General features: G+C 53.4%; 2 protein-coding genes across 2 annotated transcripts in view; one reads left to right on the top strand and one right to left on the bottom strand.

Moving 5' to 3' along the window:
* The first annotated feature begins 219 nt into the window (after positions 1 to 219).
* On the top strand, positions 220 to 3644 carry LOC122375371 (monocarboxylate transporter 9-like). Its single transcript, XM_043354726.1, has one exon. The coding sequence runs from the start codon at positions 728 to 730 to the stop codon at positions 2624 to 2626; it is 1899 nt and encodes a 632-aa protein (XP_043210661.1). The 5' UTR covers positions 220 to 727; the 3' UTR covers positions 2627 to 3644.
* A 1750-nt stretch (positions 3645 to 5394) lies between these two features.
* Positions 5395 to 17583, bottom strand: part of LOC122375372 (5-oxoprolinase-like) — a 38745-nt gene continuing 26556 nt past the window's right edge. The window contains exons 21-29 of the mRNA XM_043354727.1: positions 14054 to 14327; positions 13442 to 13686; positions 12923 to 13034; positions 12243 to 12467; positions 11682 to 11827; positions 11176 to 11273; positions 10545 to 10642; positions 7555 to 7715; positions 5395 to 5728 (exon numbers count right to left, since the gene is read on the bottom strand). Coding sequence (XP_043210662.1) covers positions 7557 to 7715; positions 10545 to 10642; positions 11176 to 11273; positions 11682 to 11827; positions 12243 to 12467; positions 12923 to 13034; positions 13442 to 13686; positions 14054 to 14327 — 1357 coding nt within the window. The 3' untranslated portion in view covers positions 5395 to 5728; positions 7555 to 7556. The remainder of the gene's footprint in view (positions 5729 to 7554; positions 7716 to 10544; positions 10643 to 11175; positions 11274 to 11681; positions 11828 to 12242; positions 12468 to 12922; positions 13035 to 13441; positions 13687 to 14053; positions 14328 to 17583) is intronic.

Genomic DNA, 17583 nt, shown 5'->3' with positions numbered 1-17583 from the left:
CTGATTGAACTCGGAGTTGTGAACCTTTTGATCGAGGCCATGACGGCCATGACCCTGAGACCTGGCGGTCGGTGGGCAGCTCTATTGGGAGCCAAGCTCCCCCCCTCTGTTGTCGGGTCCGCTGGGGGGGGAGGTGTCGCTGGGGTCGTCGCTAGCCTTGGTAACGTGACGTCACGGCAGTTATGGCGCGCGCAGCTGGCGTGGACGGCCGACGGCGCAGGCTCAGAGAGCTCTCAGAGGCCGGCCGGCAGCGTCCGAGGGAGGGGCGCCGTGTGGACAGCGACGGGAGGCGACGCGGCGTGGTGATGGGAGGTGAAACGTGCTACAGGCGGTGAACAACGGATCAGTGCGGTGCTGAACTGAGTGACGCCAGGCTGTGAATGCGACGCTGGGACATTACGTTTGAGATCGGTAATTACGTCAGCACTAAAGTGACGTTCGCATGGGACAGCGCCACTCGACAGCTGGCATCTGCTCCGAGTTGGAAGACGGCCATCCCTGCCGATAGTGATACGTCGCAGTGAGACGAGAGAGGTGAAGGACGCTGTTACGCATTCTGTGAGGACAGAACTTAACATTGTCGCACCGGTAATATTCCTCAGTGGAAGGTTCAAGTGACAAGTGGAAAGGCCAAGTGCGTTGTTTCTTTCGAAAGCTCCACATACAGCGGCTTTATCATTCGACGAATGGAAGCTGAACCAGTCCGCTGAAGCTTCCACCCCTCAAGATGCCACAACTAGGCGAGGACGTCTCTCTAGTCGAGGTCGCCGGATCTGGCTCCCTCGCCGTCCCCATCAACTCTCGGCGCAGCTCTCACGGAGACATCCCGGTCATCAAAACTCCCAGCGACGAGTCTGTTGCCAGGGCGCCCAGCGAGCCGCACCTGTTGCCGAACGGCCACCGCTCGAGGACCGCCAGCGACGCCTCGCACCCCAGGACGCCACGGAAGGCATCCGTAGCGTCCTCGTTCGACGAGAGAGGCTCGCGCGCCTCCGGGCTGTCGCATGAGCTCCACATCCCCCGGATCGCCGTCGCGTCTGCAGACCCCGCCGACGAGGAGCGTCTCTCGGTGTCGCAGTCGAAGAGTAAGCTGGACGATGATGATGACGAAATTCAGGTGCAGGACTCCTACTACAGCTGGGTGGTGGCCGCTGGCGCCGCGCTGCAGTTCGTTCTGGTCGGCGGCATCCACAAGTCCTTCGGCCTCGTGCTGGCCGCGCTGGTGCACGAGTACGGTTTCTCCTCGGCAGAAGTGGCGGTCATCCCGGCCCTCTACTTCTCCTTCAACTTCTTGGCGTCCCCGCTATGCGGCGCGCTGTGCAGACGTATGAGCGAGCGCACCGTGTGCATCATGGGCGGTGTGGGCTCGCTCCTCGGTCTGGCGCTCAGCGGCCTCACCGGCAACATCTACATGCTGTACGTCACCAACGGCATGATGTTCGGCGTCGGGCAGGGGTTCGCCAACATCCCCGGCACACTGATGGTGAGCAAATACTTTGTGAAGCGCCGCGGCCTGGCCAACTCGATCACGGCCGCGTCTGCCGCGATCGGCGGCGTGTTCTTCCCGCTGATGGTGCAGGGGATGCTGGAGGAGTACGGCATCCCCGGCACCTACCTGATGCTCGGCGGCATCCACATGCACACCATCATCTCGGCGATGCTGTACAGGCCGATGGAAACACAGCGGGAGATAATGCGCATGGAGAGACGGCGGCAGCTGAGACGGTGTCGCAAGGTCAGCACCGCGGCCGGCGACGACAAGGAGCTGGAGAAGTTGGAAACCGCGCCGGCTGCTGCCAAACTGCTGGAGGTACAGCATGCTGAAAGGCGCCACTCGGAGGCCCACTCGGAGATGGAGGACGGCCTGCTGCACCCACCCCTGCGGCATCGGCACCCCGACGCCTCCCTCGCCACATCCACTTCGATGCTGAGCCAGCTGAACCTGGCCGTGGAGGCCCCCGAGGCGCCCAAGTCCTCAGGCTGTATGCAGCAGGTGCTGCGGTCCCTGGACCTCCATCTGCTTACCGATCCGCTGTACATCGCCTGTGTGACGAGCGTGTTTCTCTTCATGACCGGCCTTCCGCACGTGTGTCTGCTAATTCCGCGCTTCGGTCAGGAGATCGATGTCAGTCAAGCTGACATAGCTCGAATGATTGCCATGATCGCTCCGATCGACATCGTCAGCCGTCTCTCGCTGGGCTTTCTGCTGGACCGCAACCTGTTCCACAAGCGCTACGGCCTGTTCATCACGTGCCTGGTGGGTGGCACGGGCGTGCTGGCGCTCGTGTTCGTCCGCTCGTACGCCGAGCTGTTTGTCGCGTGCTCCATCGTGTACGCCGCCATTGGTTTCTACTTTGTGGTGACACCCGTCATGTACGCCGAGTACTACGGCGTGGAGCGTCTCTCGTCGACGCTGACCATGTCGAACCTGTTCGCGGGCGTGGCCAACCTGACGGCGCAGCCGCTGGGCGGCCTGCTGCGAGACGCGGCCGGCACGTTTCGCACCGTGTTCGCCGTGCTGTCGGGCTGCATGCTGGCCGGCGGCGCGCTGGTGCTGCTCCATCCCTGCATCGCCCGACGCTCCGCGGGGCGCCGGGACAAACAGGCCGAGACTGACGCCGCCTGATCGGCCGCCGGCGAGAAAGTCACGGAGCGCACCTAACGACACTCCAACTCCCGAGCCGAGCCGAGCCAGCGGCCACGGCGGATTATGAAGACGGACGCGAGGAGCTGCAACTCAGCGAATCATGTCTTCATAAGCGCTATGTAATCATGATGCAGGTACGGGCGCAGGGCTGTTCGCACCAGGAAAATTCATCAGGGAGAATCTAATATTCAAGTCATGCCGACACATCATAGACGCCCGTGTTCCGTTTGTTAGGCCCTCACTGTTTTGTATTCGCGATCTGATTGGCCTGTCCACGTGGTTTCACCATGAACCCGCGAGCTCGCCACAAGTCGACGACCCGCCGGGCGTTGGAGCCGGTTTTTATCGCCCGTTCGCTCGGCACTCGGCAGGCGCCCAATGCCCATGGCCCCGGGTTCGGTGACGTAACGCGCACCCAGCGGAGCCGGGTTGGGCCCAGCTGGATGGAGTCCGCTATCTCAGCTGGAAACGGGTTCCCAGTCTCCGGGCGCCCGGGTCACCCACCACCGCGCCGGACGGAACGGCGTCCCGATTTTCGCCGACGAGTGGTTGTCGTCCACCAGCCGCCCATAACCCGGTGGTCTCCGCCAGCTGACGGCGGCCGGCGCAGTCGAGGTGTCAGGGGCTGGCGGGGGGGGGGGGGGGGGGAGACCGGTGGGCCGTACGGGACCGTGTTTTACATGTGTTTTGTGAGATTCCTCGCCTACACTTTTAACACGGTTCCAAGCGGGCAGTTGTAATGAACGAGTGTTTCGGTTAACCGACCTGACTGGGTGGTAGGAAAACGTGAATGTGTTCAACTGTGACCGTGGTTAGGAGCTGCTGGCGAAAGTCGTTATGGAAGGCGACCGGCATGGCAACAGCCAATATCTCAGTCAGTCGGATGGCTGGCGATGGTTGATATTTGATAGTGATACGTGAGACGCAGTAGATCTTTGTACTTTTTTTGTATTCGAGAAGTATCGTGAACAATACATGATGACTCGTTTTCCACAAATACCTGCCGTTTGTCGGGTACGTACTGGCGACCTATTCGAGAGATGATCACGTTGCCGTAATCAGTTGCAACAAAAAGGATCGTGTATAAGTGTAGGATCTGTGTCACCAACACATTTTTGTAGATCAAGCGCCACATCCTTTGTAGTGACCAAGGTCCGAGTTGCAATTGAAGCTCGTCAGTCTTTTTCTGTCATTCGTTGACACGTGTCCACGACGAACATCTGCTGCTAACAGCGGGTGAAAAAGTCTGACAGGTGTAATGCCGGCCGGCCCGGGTGCACATACCTACCGGGTGTTTTGTACTCACTCGGCCTTATAACAGGTGGTGACGGGACACTGTACCTACCCAAAAACAATGTAAACCCGAGAGAGTGAATCGAACAACATATGACAGAAAGGCACGACAGTAAATCAACCGGTCAAAAGTGATTGATTGCTAAAGCAGGGCAGCAAGGTAAGCAGTGGAAAAGCTCTGGTAATGTCCCTGATTCTTAGAAGCATTCAGCTGCGCAACGCACCCAAAATTGGCGTGACAAAGCATAACATGGTTAGTGCTTCCTTGCCGAACACGCGTTCCGTTCATTACAAGTCTAGCCAGCCTTGGCTGCGATAAATTCAAAGTTACCCGCGGAGAAAGACAGCGTTTCAATGTTAAAATATATTATCGTACTATCACGCAGTAACAATGCCGTGACTGGTCGAGATCTTGGCCAAACAGTAACCACTTTTAGCAGACTGGCCGCACGAGGACGCACCACACGGTACGATTAAAAACGCTGCTGTGTGCCGTTGATAACACGGAAAACGCGACAAACAGCGTCAAAATCAATACCGCGTGGGATCGACCGTACTCGCAAGGCAGCAGCGGGCATAGCTCAACACTGGCACAGGGAAATACTGGCGGATATACGGCACGCATTATTGCACACGGTTGTATCAAAACTGGCTGGGCCATGGCACGATTTGTTAACATTGCACTGCACACGTATCAAAGGTGATTGCACGCTACGGACCACAACACACGCAAAATGACCTTTTCGCTGTGATCCAAATGAAAATAAGATTGTGAGAAAAAATACTTGACATGAAATAAAATGCAAAATCCAACAGATCCACAATCAATTACTACAGCATTTTAGGCGCAAGTTCAAAAAGTTAAAGACCAAATTCAAAACGTTCACGTGCATTTTGAATGTAAACTTTTTGAATTTGGTCTTCAACTTTTTGAAATTGCGCCTAAAAAGGTGTAGTTCGATGGTGGGGAACTAAGACCACTGCTTCTCCGATATATCTTCGCTAATCATGTAGACAAATACTACATAGTTTGTCACAAAAACGTACATAAGCAGTAAGCACATAACAACCCACCTTTAAACGACATCCGCCATACATAACTCAGTAAACATTCTGCTATACCGCATACGTATACAATCTACAGTTATAGTCCATTTTTTTTCAAAAGGCTCACGGCCCGAAAATCGATTTTAGAATTGTCACGTGCAAAGTGATGGTTTTTACAGAAATCAACGAACACCGGCTTGTCACATTTCGAAATCACCTGGCCGGCTCGGTCGGCTGGTATCTGACTTGCGATAGTTTGGAAAAAAGTATAGACATTGATTCGACTAATAATGAGGAACTGTGAATCGAAAATGCTTCCTTACGGGGTCTAGCCATAGGCACTAAACAAATGATTAAACTGATGACGTGGATGACCTGTTTGCAGACCTACAAAAGTAACACACGGATTGACATTTTGCTTTAGATTTATTTCTGTTGAGTACAAAAAGAAACATGAGCCAGCATATCTGCCGATCTATTACAATGCTGATCGATCGATTTCTGCACTGGGAAGAAGTCGGCTATGCGCAAACTAAATCTGGAAAGACTTGTAAAAAGACGACTGAAGTTTGTAGGTAGCATGCGAGAACACAATGTAAGACAACAATACGAAACGTCACCAGCTTCAGCAAATAATGACATGTTTTCCATGAGCTTGCCGCTCAGAATTCCGGCCCCCGACAGATTCTGTCTTGAATGTTTAAATAGTTGCCGCTTGCTATTTCTCAAGTGATGGGCTGGCTGTGGAATCAAGGTTAATACAGGAGTGACGTTAAATTTGCATGCAAAATCAACAGAATGGCTCAAATCTATGAATTTACTCACATTCTGCAACGTGACACGATTTAAAAGCTAAATTGAACAACTTGCTCCGTTGCACTGTGCGACTGTGCTTATCTTTCAAAAATGGCCGAGAAATTCATCTCAGCTTGCGTTATTTTCTAGCGTCTCGCACGTGCCAACTCCAAAATAATACTTCGGGCCATGAGCCTTTTGAAAAAAATGGACTATAGTGATTTAAACCCCTAACCTAATCATTCAACCCTCGCATGTGTGCGGCGTTTGCCAGCTTCTAATGTGTAGGGGGGGGGGGGGGTCGGTTGGACCCCCCCCTTGCCGTTTGGCCCCTGATCGAGCTAGAGCTTCGCGGAAAAAAACGAGCGTGTTGCCCGTGACGAGAGGAAGCCGATGATACCCAATTTTAAGGTCCTAGGTCATTGGTTGACCTTCCAGGTCAGGTCAATGACCCAAAGTCGGGAAAATCGGGACCTGTTAGAAAGTCGTAAAGTGTGGCTGCTAAGGGGTTTTTCGGGGTGCTGATCACGAATATCGTGTTAGTTTTGATCACAGATGATGTCTGGAAGCATTTAGACCAGGTCGGGTCAGGTCAGGTCAGGTCAACCAGTAGGCGTCGTGACGGGTATTCGTAGTACGTGTCAACCGCCTCTGACAGCTTCGTAACATGTTACGAAGTCACCAAAACTACTTCGTAAATGTTCAAATGGTTGCTAAATTCGAATTCAGCTCCAAAAACTAGCCTAGAAACATGCAAAACTCGAAAAAGTGACCCGAGGTCACCCGAGGTCACCAAAGGTCAATGACCTGACCTGACCTTCAGGTGACCTTGACACACACGGGAGTAACATCAAATCACATGTTTGAACGTTTGAAACCACGAAAAGCTTGCAAACACGCGGCTAGTGCGAGCCGACATACGCGAAATCGCGATTCCGGCCAAACATGGTCTCGGAAAAGAGGTCACAGGTCAAAGGTCATTTGGGTCAGGGTCATGAAATTTTCAGGGTAGGTGTAAAATTGATCAATGCGAGGGTACTGAAAGTTTCGTCGCGATCGGCCGCTTTTTACGCGAGTTATTCGCGAAAAACCATGGGGGGGGGTCCATCCGACCGCCCCCCCCCCCCTACACATGCGAGGGTCAAGATTACTAGAGTGCTGGCAAGTGACAAGTGCCAATTATAGCAAACATGTTTGCAAAGCCCTGTAAAACACAAACGCGCACATGGAAGGTAGATCAGATCTGAGCACAGCTTACATGAAGGCACTCAGGTATCAATGGCGGTCTTATGACTCTATTACATAGGACAATGTCCTCGTCTTCCCCCACAGAAACTACTAACTATGCAGAGAAAGCCTAGACATGACCTGACTAAAGTCCTTAAACACATTCCCGAAACATCAGCTACACCCATAGTTCGTTATAGGTTTATATACCGAGTTCGATATAAAGAGGTAAATAATGTCGTGCATGTTGCAATACAATGTGAACAGCCGACGTGCTACGCATTTTCGATTCGTCGTTTCAGATTTCAGCAAGTGGCAGTTTGAGTCCTACATCCAACGGCTTGTATTTAAAGTTTTTACTTGGAAATCGTCATATGCTGACTACTGGCATAAATTAACTCCCAGCACATGTCTACAAGGAAGCATACCACCCCTGGACGCCTTCCTTATGACTCAGGACTCACTCAAGCCGCCCTACACGGACTCCTAACACGGACCCCAGCCCCTCTATACGGACTTAGGGCGCCCTATACAGACTCCTGTACCTCTAGACAGACTCCTGAGCCAGCTGGTAGTCGTGCAGGCTGCCGCGCTCCAGGAACGTCTGGAGTCTCTCCTGGGCCGGCTCCTGCTCCTCACCCGCCTCCTTAGGGTCGTCAGGAGAGCCGAAACCGCCACCACCGGGAGTCAACAGACGGAACGTGTCCTGGGAGAGAGACGGGTGGTTAGAGGGGAGGAGGGAGGGAGGGAGAGGGAGAAAAGAAAGAAAGAAGGAAAGAAAAAAAAAGAAAGAAAGAACGAAGGAAAGAAAGATGAAAAAAGGAAGAAAAAAACAAGACAATCAACAGACGGATATACAAAGAGTGACAGAGAGCAATGTGTTTTAAGACTCATAAATGCTAATGGGCAATGTTGAACACCGGTCTGTAAAACATCAAAAGGTCATCGTTCCATAAGAGAGCTCCTTCTCCCACAAAGCTCCCATCAGACTCCCGTAAAGCCTCCGTAAACCACCGCGCCGCACCCCGCGCAGGACCCTGCCGATGACCTTTGACCGGTGACGGACTGACCCTTGACCCCGGCCGATCACTGGCGCCTCGAACAAAGCCCCGGCGAAAGGGGGGGGGGGGGCTGCAGGGTACGGACTCGGTATCACTCCGGGATGTTTACTGAGCCGGGTACGGGGCGTCGGCCGACCGTGTGCCGGCTGAACCGGCTGGGGTTGAAGAAGATACGCCAGAAAATACGGAGGGGGGGGGGGGGGGCAAAACATGCAGCATAGGAAAAAAGCAGCAGCACAAGGGCACATGCGATATTACTGCAGCTCAGGGCGACGCTGTATTATGCAGAACATATAACGACATTCTCAGCCGTAGCAAAGAACACCTCCCGGATAAGAACAGACCTCGTTATCCCTAATCCGTTATCGGGTAAAGGTAACAGAAAAAAACAGAACGCTGTTCAGTCTTCTCAGTTATAAAACTTGAAAGTCCATTGCTGGCGTTCCTTGGCCTCTCATTGGTGAGCCGCACAGAACAAGTGAATGCGACAAACGAGAAACCGAAAAACGCCAGCAACCTGGCGGCTTGCTGAAAAAAAGACAACGCCCGAACACGCCAGGGAAAAACAAACCTGCTTTTTATCACACCGCTATCGGCTCAGGTTTGGTAACAAATAAACCGGCTGGCTAACCGACCAAACCTCACATCTACTGAACAACACGATACACTCATATACGGCACTAACACTAACACATTGAACTGCTCCCGGAGGGTAGCGTTCCTTTTCCAAAAATACCTATTGGACACGAAACGGTTCTAATAATTCATAAATGTGCTGAACGGTTCTAATGTATTCATTTCATTTCTTGTTTACTTGTTTGATTTTTCTTGGTTGGAGCTCGGTATAACTTTCAGTCGCTGCTCGATATAATGGCCAGGACTAAGCTAACATGACCAAACCGGGTGGGGGATGGTGCCTAGTGATAGGCTGTGGGCCTTTGTGCCATCTCCCCATAACACCACTGTCGACAACTTTGTCTCTAAATAAATGGTTGTTGTTGTTGTTGTTATCATCATCAAAACCGGCTGGTGTCATCCACCAACGGAGACTGCAAACTGACCATGGTTCCAGCTTTATAGTTGTCTAAGGACTAAGGCCAGAGAGTACAAAAACATCCATCAAAATAACCCACATCCAACTCCAGAAAATAGCATCCACTCCGTATCATTCCTTGGTAATTCTTGCCGACTTAAAAACTCTCTCTAATGATAAACTGGCCTTCAACACGTCACCACAGCCACCACTGCCCTGCCCACACCGCCTGAGATCGCGCTCAGGCCGCGGGCGCCGCTGTCAGGCCGGGCAGACGCCTTACGTAAGCGGCACATCTCTGCGAGGAACGGCGGGCGAAACATTCCATAGCCGGCCGACTGTGCTATAAACAGTACGCCAGTCGGGATGGGATTCGCAGTATAACCGATGGTGAGATGAGACTGGGGCTAGGGCAGGCTGGGGTAGGACACCAGGCTGAGGGTAGGGCAGGCTGAGGTCTAGGACACCAGGCTGAGGGTAGGGCAGGCTGGGGTAGGACACCAGGCTGAGGGTAGGGCAGGCTGAGGTAGGACACCAGGCTGAGGGTAGGGCAGGCTGAGGTCTAGGACACCAGGCTGAGGGTAGGGCAGGCTGGGGTAGGACACCAGGCTGAGGGTAGGGCAGGCTGAGGGTAGAGCAAGCTGGGGGTAGGGCAGGCTGAGGGTAGGGCAGGCTGAGGGTAGAGCAGGCTGGCACAGGACAGGCAGTGGGTAGGGGCTGGCAATGGGGGTAGACACGAGCCCAAAACGAGAGCAATTTTAGCTTTTACCTCACCCGTGACGCCATCGGTGATCTCAAAGCAAACGAACTTGTCTGTTGTTCGACACCTGTGTTTTTACTGCTGATTCTTTGAAACCGTTTGCAATGAAAAAGTAGACGAATAAATTCAGAAAATGAAGGAAGGGGAGCCCAAAGAGGTCCCACTCAAGTCAGCAGCCTTATGGAAATAGAAAAACACGGAACAAATAGTGCATGGACGCGTTTCGATTATTAAATCTTCGATGATTTAATAATCGAAACGCGTCCATGCACTATTTGTTTCGTGTTTTTCTACAGTGTCTCTATCAATATACAGCCTTATGGAAAGCACGTCAGGTGCAAGCCAAGGCGTGGCAAAGGAAAACAAATTCAAAATCAAACAATTGGATCTATCCTAACATCTCTTATCACTACTGGAAAGGAAGTACCCAGGCTGACCCGGTCAGAGACAAGCTATGAACTCAGACTGAACTCATCTTCTCTGGGTAAAGGCTGAAACAGACTCTTTCCGCGTTCAGGAAATCGCATGCGAAAGCCTATTCGAATGCATTATAATTTTCCCGCATCCATCGCATCCGGGAGGTGCGTGCGATTGATGCGACCGTGCTTCCATGTATTTGAATAGGCTCTCGCATGCGATTTCCTGACTGCAGAAAGAGTCTGTTTCAGGCATAACACTCACCCCCGTCTGGACATCCACGGAGGTTTTGGCGCCGAGGTCCACCGTCCGGCCGTCCGCGTGGAGCAGCAGGTTCTGTCCTCTGCGACCAGCACCACCGCCTGTGGGCAGTAGGGGCAGTGATAATATAACAGTGATGGTATAACCGAGGTCCACCGTCCGGCCGTCCGCGTGGAGTAGCAGATTCTGTCCTCTGCGACCAGGACCGCCCCCTGTGGGCAGCAGGGGCAGTGAGAATATAACAGTGATGGTATAACCGAGGTCCACCGTCCGGCCGTCCGCGTGGAGTAGCAGATTCTGTCCTCTGCGACCGGGACCGCCGCCTGGGGCAGGAGGGGCAATGATGGTACAGCGGCGATAGTGCAGTAGTGATAGCACAACACTCGTAGTGATAGGTAGTACTAGTTTTACTAGATATATAGTTTTGGCCGCTTCGACCGCCTGCAAGCCAGGTAGAGCAGGGCAGCCGTGGCAAATGATACGGTACGGTGAGGTGGTACCACGATCAACGACGACGAAAAGGAAGGGACAGGGCTAAAAAAAACGATATCACGGGAAAGATAGACAGAAACGGAGAGTGAGCAGAGAGCACGAAAAAAAGCAAAAAGAACATGAGGGAATGACTGACACGTACCTTTGAGGCCGTACGGCTGGAAGACCCGTCGCTCCGTCAGTATGGACAGTGTCAGCGGCTTTCGGAAGAGCAGCTCCCGAACGACGCCGTCACCGCCCCTGTGAGGGCAGAGGGAGGGTAGGGGTCAAAGGGAGGTCAGGGGTATCAGAATATGGGCAGCGGTCGTAGCTTATGGTTCAGTTATAGTTAACGTCGCAAGGCTGTCAAAATAGCATGGTAACGAATAGCATGGTAACGAATAACGTGGTACGACCATGATATATCTTGAATGGTTATGGATGAAAAACAATAAACAAAGGTAATGATCAATATTGCAAACTGACTTGCCACCGGCGATACAAGCGACATCGAACTTCATAGACAAAAAACAAACAAACAAACAAACAGACAAACAAACAAACAAACAAACAAACAAAGTCTGGCGATGTTTCTAAAGTTCCTCGACAATCCTCTCCAGGCACCATCCACCCCTCCCCCCTCCTCTGTTCACATATTTCCATGCCCACCTGTGCCGTCCGCTGCCGCCCGTGCCGGGGTTCAGGGAGAACTTTTGCACCACCACCGGGTAGCGCGCCTCGATAATCTCCGGGTCCGTGATGCGCGTGTTGGTCATGTGACTGTGCACACCACTGCGGCCGTGCCACGTGGGACCCTGTGACAAATGTCACGTCACACGTGACACAACCGTCAGTCGGTGGGAGGGGTGCGTAGGATCCGTTATGTCGCGCGCATTATAATATTGCGGAAGTGGTGAAATTTACAACGGATACAATCCTGCAGGAAAGGCGATGCTTTTACAAAACAGCCGTCCCTTTTGTCATAAAAACAAAAACAATAGCACCTACCATAATTATGGATCCGCCTGTGCCTCATACCTAATACGTCATCGGTACTTCTTCTTGAGAGCAATAAAAACAGATTCAATCATAGTCACATATGTAGTTAAGCTCCAGCGTGACAAACTGATCAAACTCTTGAAAATATAATCTGACGATTTCTCATCTCCATGAATCTTTCCCTCCCCCTTCCCCTTTTGCGGCCATCTCTCCCATTTCCCTCCCACTCACCGCTCCGGCGCCGCCGGCCACCGTCTCGTAGTACCCGAACTCTCCGTCGCCAAACGTCACGTTGTTCATACACCCCTGGCTGGCGGCACAGGCTCCGAACGCGCCCAGAACCACGTCCACGACCCGCTGGGAGGTGAGGACGTTACCGCCCACCACAGCGGCGGTATCCGAGGGGTCCAGCAGGGATCCAGGCGGGATCCGGATACGGATCGGCGCCAGACAGCCCTGCGGTGGAGGGGGGGGGGGACGAGGGGGTAATGAGAGGTGGGGTGGTTAGATTTGTTAAGACATACCAGCGCCATAGCTTTACCAAATCAAACTATATACGAGGGAGAATTTTAGGTGTGAGCCTTGATGATTGAAGAACCAATAGCTATCAGAGATGTTCCAGCCTTTTTATTTCCAACAGTAGTCCGCCTCCTTGTCCGCACAGGGCTATTTCACGGTAGCTCGCTACGCGCAGCGGTGTATTGGGTTTCCATGGGAACATCAACAAACTCAGACGCTCGCAACGAAGCAGCGTGGAGACGAATTCGTCTCAAACGCCGTACCAATACAGCAGCGCAGCGCAGCGTCGAGCCGTGAAACAGGGCCCAGGTTTCTCCCGTCAGCGCTGCAGGGCATTGCCGTTGTAATTTAGTACAAAGCCCTCCCTACCTCATTGCTCGCTACCCACGTACCTGGTTGAGCGGCACGTCGTGTCCGACCATACAGCGCAAACAGTAGATGACGGCAGAGAGGGTGATGGCCCGCGGAGCGTTACAGTTGCCGTACACCTCGTAACCCGTGCCGCTGGGGAGATAAAACACGGCGTGTTAGTGATTTTGGAGAGACAAAACCGACACATCATAAGCGGCACTGGGGGGACAGAACTCACGCGTTGCCGCCAGTGTCCGCGTGGAAAATGGATCCAACGGGTGCATCTATGTGACTGGACTCCTGACGTGTGTGATTTGTGTGTGGTTTTAGGGCGGCCGGACTTCAGAGGTCATCGGCGCACACTCCTGGCGATCGACGTGCTAAATACATAAGCTACTCAATACAACGATGAGAAGTGAAGTAATCACGCACTCAAGAGCCAAAAACAGGCAAAACTTCCTAGTGCACTGTTCAACGAAGACCTTTAACCTAGTATCTCTCGGACCCTCCTCCCCCCCCCCCCCACCCCTTACCCCGACACGCCGCCCGGTTCTACTGACCTGAAGTCGAACACAGCCGACCCCTCCTGTTCGTCAATGTGCACCTCCAGTCGTATGACACTCCCTCCGTCCATCCTGTCCTCCCAGAGTAGCCGGGCGGCGCCGGACCGGCGGCGCGCCTCGGACCCGATCTGTCGCAGCATCCCCCGCACGGCCAGCTCCGCCGCGTGCTGAATGTGTGCCATGTACGCCTGGACCACCGGGAGCGAGTACTGGTCTATCAGCTCGCCGACCAGACTGATACCCTGTGGGGAGAGGGAGGGAGGTCAGAGAGAGAGAGGGAGGGAGTACTGGTCTCACCGACCAGACTGATACCCTGTGGAGAGAGGGAGAAAGAGAAGTGATGAAGGTCGGATGCATGATACAAGTAAATAACGAGGATTGATAAGCAATCAAAACAGGTTTTACTATTGCAAACGAATATTTTAATACCTCTTGTGTGTTCTCACTAGATATCTCTTTCGTTGTTGCTATTCTCTAGATGAGCAGCAAATGACGCCAGGCATCTCTCGTGTCCAAACCACTTTGCTAGTCCATCCCTCGCTGACGTCTCCTAGCCTCACTTTTCGTCAATATCTCCCCCTTACAACCCAAGCCCCACTCGAGCACTACCTTTTGGTTTGCTGCCACCTGGGCGCGCAGGTCACTCAGGTTATCTCTCAGGTTCCTGGTTCCCGAGCTGCCCGGGATCTTCCCAGGAGCCATCAGCGCCTCTGTCAGCTCCTGCTCCTGAAAGACGCCCTCCGAGACGAGCTTGAACGACTTGAAGCAGGCGCCCTCCTGGAGGAGTGAAGTCGAGTGCGGCGGCATGGAGCCCGGAGTGATGCCGCCAATGTCAGCGTGGTGGCCGCGCGACGCCACGAAAAACACCGGAGACGCCGAGCCGCTGCCGGAGAATGGCGGGAGGGGGGGGGGGGTACGGTAAAGGTCCCTAACTATATAAGATCAAGATTTATTACACGGCCTAGCCCCTATGCCACCATCGCAGTCTCGAAATCAAAGAGAGCTAGGGTGGGACCGTCAAGCCTAGTAACAACCAAATGGAAAGGACGTGGAGCCAAGGCTAGAAGGAAGGTCAAATCATGCGCAGGAACATGCGTCAAAGACGATGGATAATAAAAAACGACAATGTATTCAAATACACAATTAAAAAACAGAGCTTTCGGTAACAAATACCTTGATCACTGTAGCTCTGTTTTTTAATTGTGTATTTGAATACATTGTCGTTTTTTATATATATCTGTCATGGATAACACACGATGGATAATCTTTGACACGTGTCGACATCTTTGACAGGTAGGCACGATTAGGCTCAGGGTTATCGACTCCTAGAACATTATATCTATGTGAGAGATACCACTCATACTCACCGGTAGAACACGGGCGTGATGACGGTCAGGTCGGGCAGGTATGGTATAACAGAGGTACTCACCGGTAGAACACGGGCGTGATGACGGTCAGGTCGGGCAGGTATGGTATAACAGAGGTACGCCACTCACCGGTAGAACACGGGCGTGATGACGGTCAGATCGGGCAGGTATGGTATAACAGTGGTACGCCACTCACCGGTAGAACACGGGCGTGATGACGGTCAGATCGGGCAGGTATGGTATAACAGTGGTATGGTACTCACCGGTAGAACACGGGCGTGATGACGGTCAGGTCGGGCAGGTATGGTATAACAGTGGTACGCCACTCACCGGTAGAACACGGGCGTGATGACGGTCAGGTCGGGCAGATATGGTATAACAGAGGTACTCACCGGTAGAACACGGGCGTGATGACGGTCAGGTCGGGCAGGTATGGTATAACAGAGGTACTCACCGGTAGAACACGGGCGTGATGACGGTCAGGTCGGGCAGGTATGGTATAACAGAGGTACTCACCGGTAGAACACGGGCGTGATGACGGTCAGGTCGGGCAGGTATGGTATAACAGTGGTACGCCACTCACCGGTAGAACACGGGCGTGATGACGGTCAGGTCGGGCAGGTATGGTATAACAGTGGTACGCCACTCACCGGTAGAACACGGGCGTGATGACGGTCAGATCGGGCAGGTATGGTATAACAGTGGTACGCCACTCACCGGTAGAACACGGGCGTGATGACGGTCAGATCGGGCAGGTATGGTATAACAGAGGTACTCACCGGTAGAACACGGGCGTGATGACGGTCAGGTCGGGCAGGTATGGTATAACAGAGGTACTCACCGGTAGAACACGGGCGTGATGACGGTCAGGTCGGGCAGGTATGGTATAACAGTGGTACGCCACTCACCGGTAGAACACGGGCGTGATGACGGTCAGATCGGGCAGGTATGGTATAACAGAGGTACTCACCGGTAGAACACGGGCGTGATGACGGTCAGGTCGGGCACGTATGGTATAACAGATGTACTCACCGGTAGAACACGGGCGTGATGACGGTCAGGTCGGGCAGGTATGGTATAACAGTGGTACGCCACTCACCGGTAGAACACGGGCGTGATGACGGTCAGGTCGGGCAGGTATGGTATAACAGTGGTACGCCACTCACCGGTAGAACACGGGCGTGATGACGGTCAGGTCGGGCAGATATGGTATAACAGAGATACTCACCGGTAGAACACGGGCGTGATGACGGTCAGATCGGGCAGGTACAGTATAACAGTGGTACGCCACTCACCGGTAGAACACGGGCGTGATGACGGTCAGGTCGGGCAGGTATGGTATAACAGTGGTACGCCACTCACCGGTAGAACACGGGCGTGATGACGGTCAGATCGGGCAGGTATGGTATAACAGAGGTACTCACCGGTAGAACACGGGCGTGATGACGGTCAGGTCGGGCACGTATGGTATAACAGAGGTACTCACCGGTAGAACACGGGCGTGATGACGGTCAGGTCGGGCAGGTATGGTATAACAGTGGTACGCCACTCACCGGTAGAACACGGGCGTGATGACGGTCAGGTCGGGCAGGTATGGTATAACAGTGGTACGCCACTCACCGGTAGAACACGGGCGTGATGACGGTCAGGTCGGGCAGGTATGGTATAACAGTGGTACGCCACTCACCGGTAGAACACGGGCGTGATGACGGTCAGATCGGGCAGGTACAGTATAACAGTGGTACGCCACTCACCGGTAGAACACGGGCGTGATGACGGTCAGGTCGGGCAGGTATGGTATAACAGTGGTACGCCACTCACCGGTAGAACACGGGCGTGATGACGGTCAGATCGGGCAGGTATGGTATAACAGTGGTACGCCACTCACCGGTAGAACACGGGCGTGATGACGGTCAGGTCGGGCAGGTATGGTATAACAGTTGTACGCCACTCACCGGTAGAACACGGGCGTGATGACGGTCAGGTCGGGCAGATATGGTATAACAGTGGTACTCACCGGTAGAACACGGGCGTGATGACGGTCAGGTCGGGCAGGTATGGTATAACAGTTGTACGCCACTCACCGGTAGAACACGGGCGTGATGACGGTCAGATCGGGCAGGTATGGTATAACAGTGGTACGCCACTCACCGGTAGAACACGGGCGTGATGACGGTCAGATCGGGCAGATATGGTATAACAGTGGTACGCCACTCACCGGTAGAACACGGGCGTGATGACGGTCAGGTCGGGCAGGTATGGTATAACAGAGGTACCCACCGGTAGAACACGGGCGTGATGACGGTCAGATCGGGCAGGTATGGTATAACAGAGGTACTCACCGGTAGAACACGGGCGTGATGACGGTCAGATCGGGCGGGTATGGTATAACAGAGGTACTCACCGGTAGAACACGGGCGTGATGACGGTCAGATCGGGCAGATATGGTATAACAGAGGTACTCACCGGTAGAACACGGGCGTGATGACGGTCAGATCGGGCAGGTATGGTATAACAGAGGTACTCACCGGTAGAACACGGGCGTGATGACGGTCAGATCGGGCAGGTATGGTATAACAGTGGTACGCCACTCACCGGTAGAACACGGGCGTGATGACGGTCAGATCGGGCGGGTATGGTATAACAGTGGTACGCCACTCACCGGCAGAACACGGGCGTGATGACGGTCAGGTCGGGCAGATATGGTATAACAGAGGTACGCCACTCACCGGTAGAACACGGGCGTGATGACGGTCAGGTCGGGCAGGTATG

This window comes from Amphibalanus amphitrite, unplaced genomic scaffold, assembly GCF_019059575.1.
Source record: "Amphibalanus amphitrite isolate SeventyFive unplaced genomic scaffold, NRLGWU_Aamphi_draft 001825F_arrow, whole genome shotgun sequence".
NCBI lineage: Eukaryota > Metazoa > Arthropoda > Thecostraca > Balanomorpha > Balanidae > Amphibalanus > Amphibalanus amphitrite.
The sequence above is the reverse complement of the archived record's forward strand: the minus strand, read 5'-3'. Positions and strand labels throughout refer to the sequence as shown.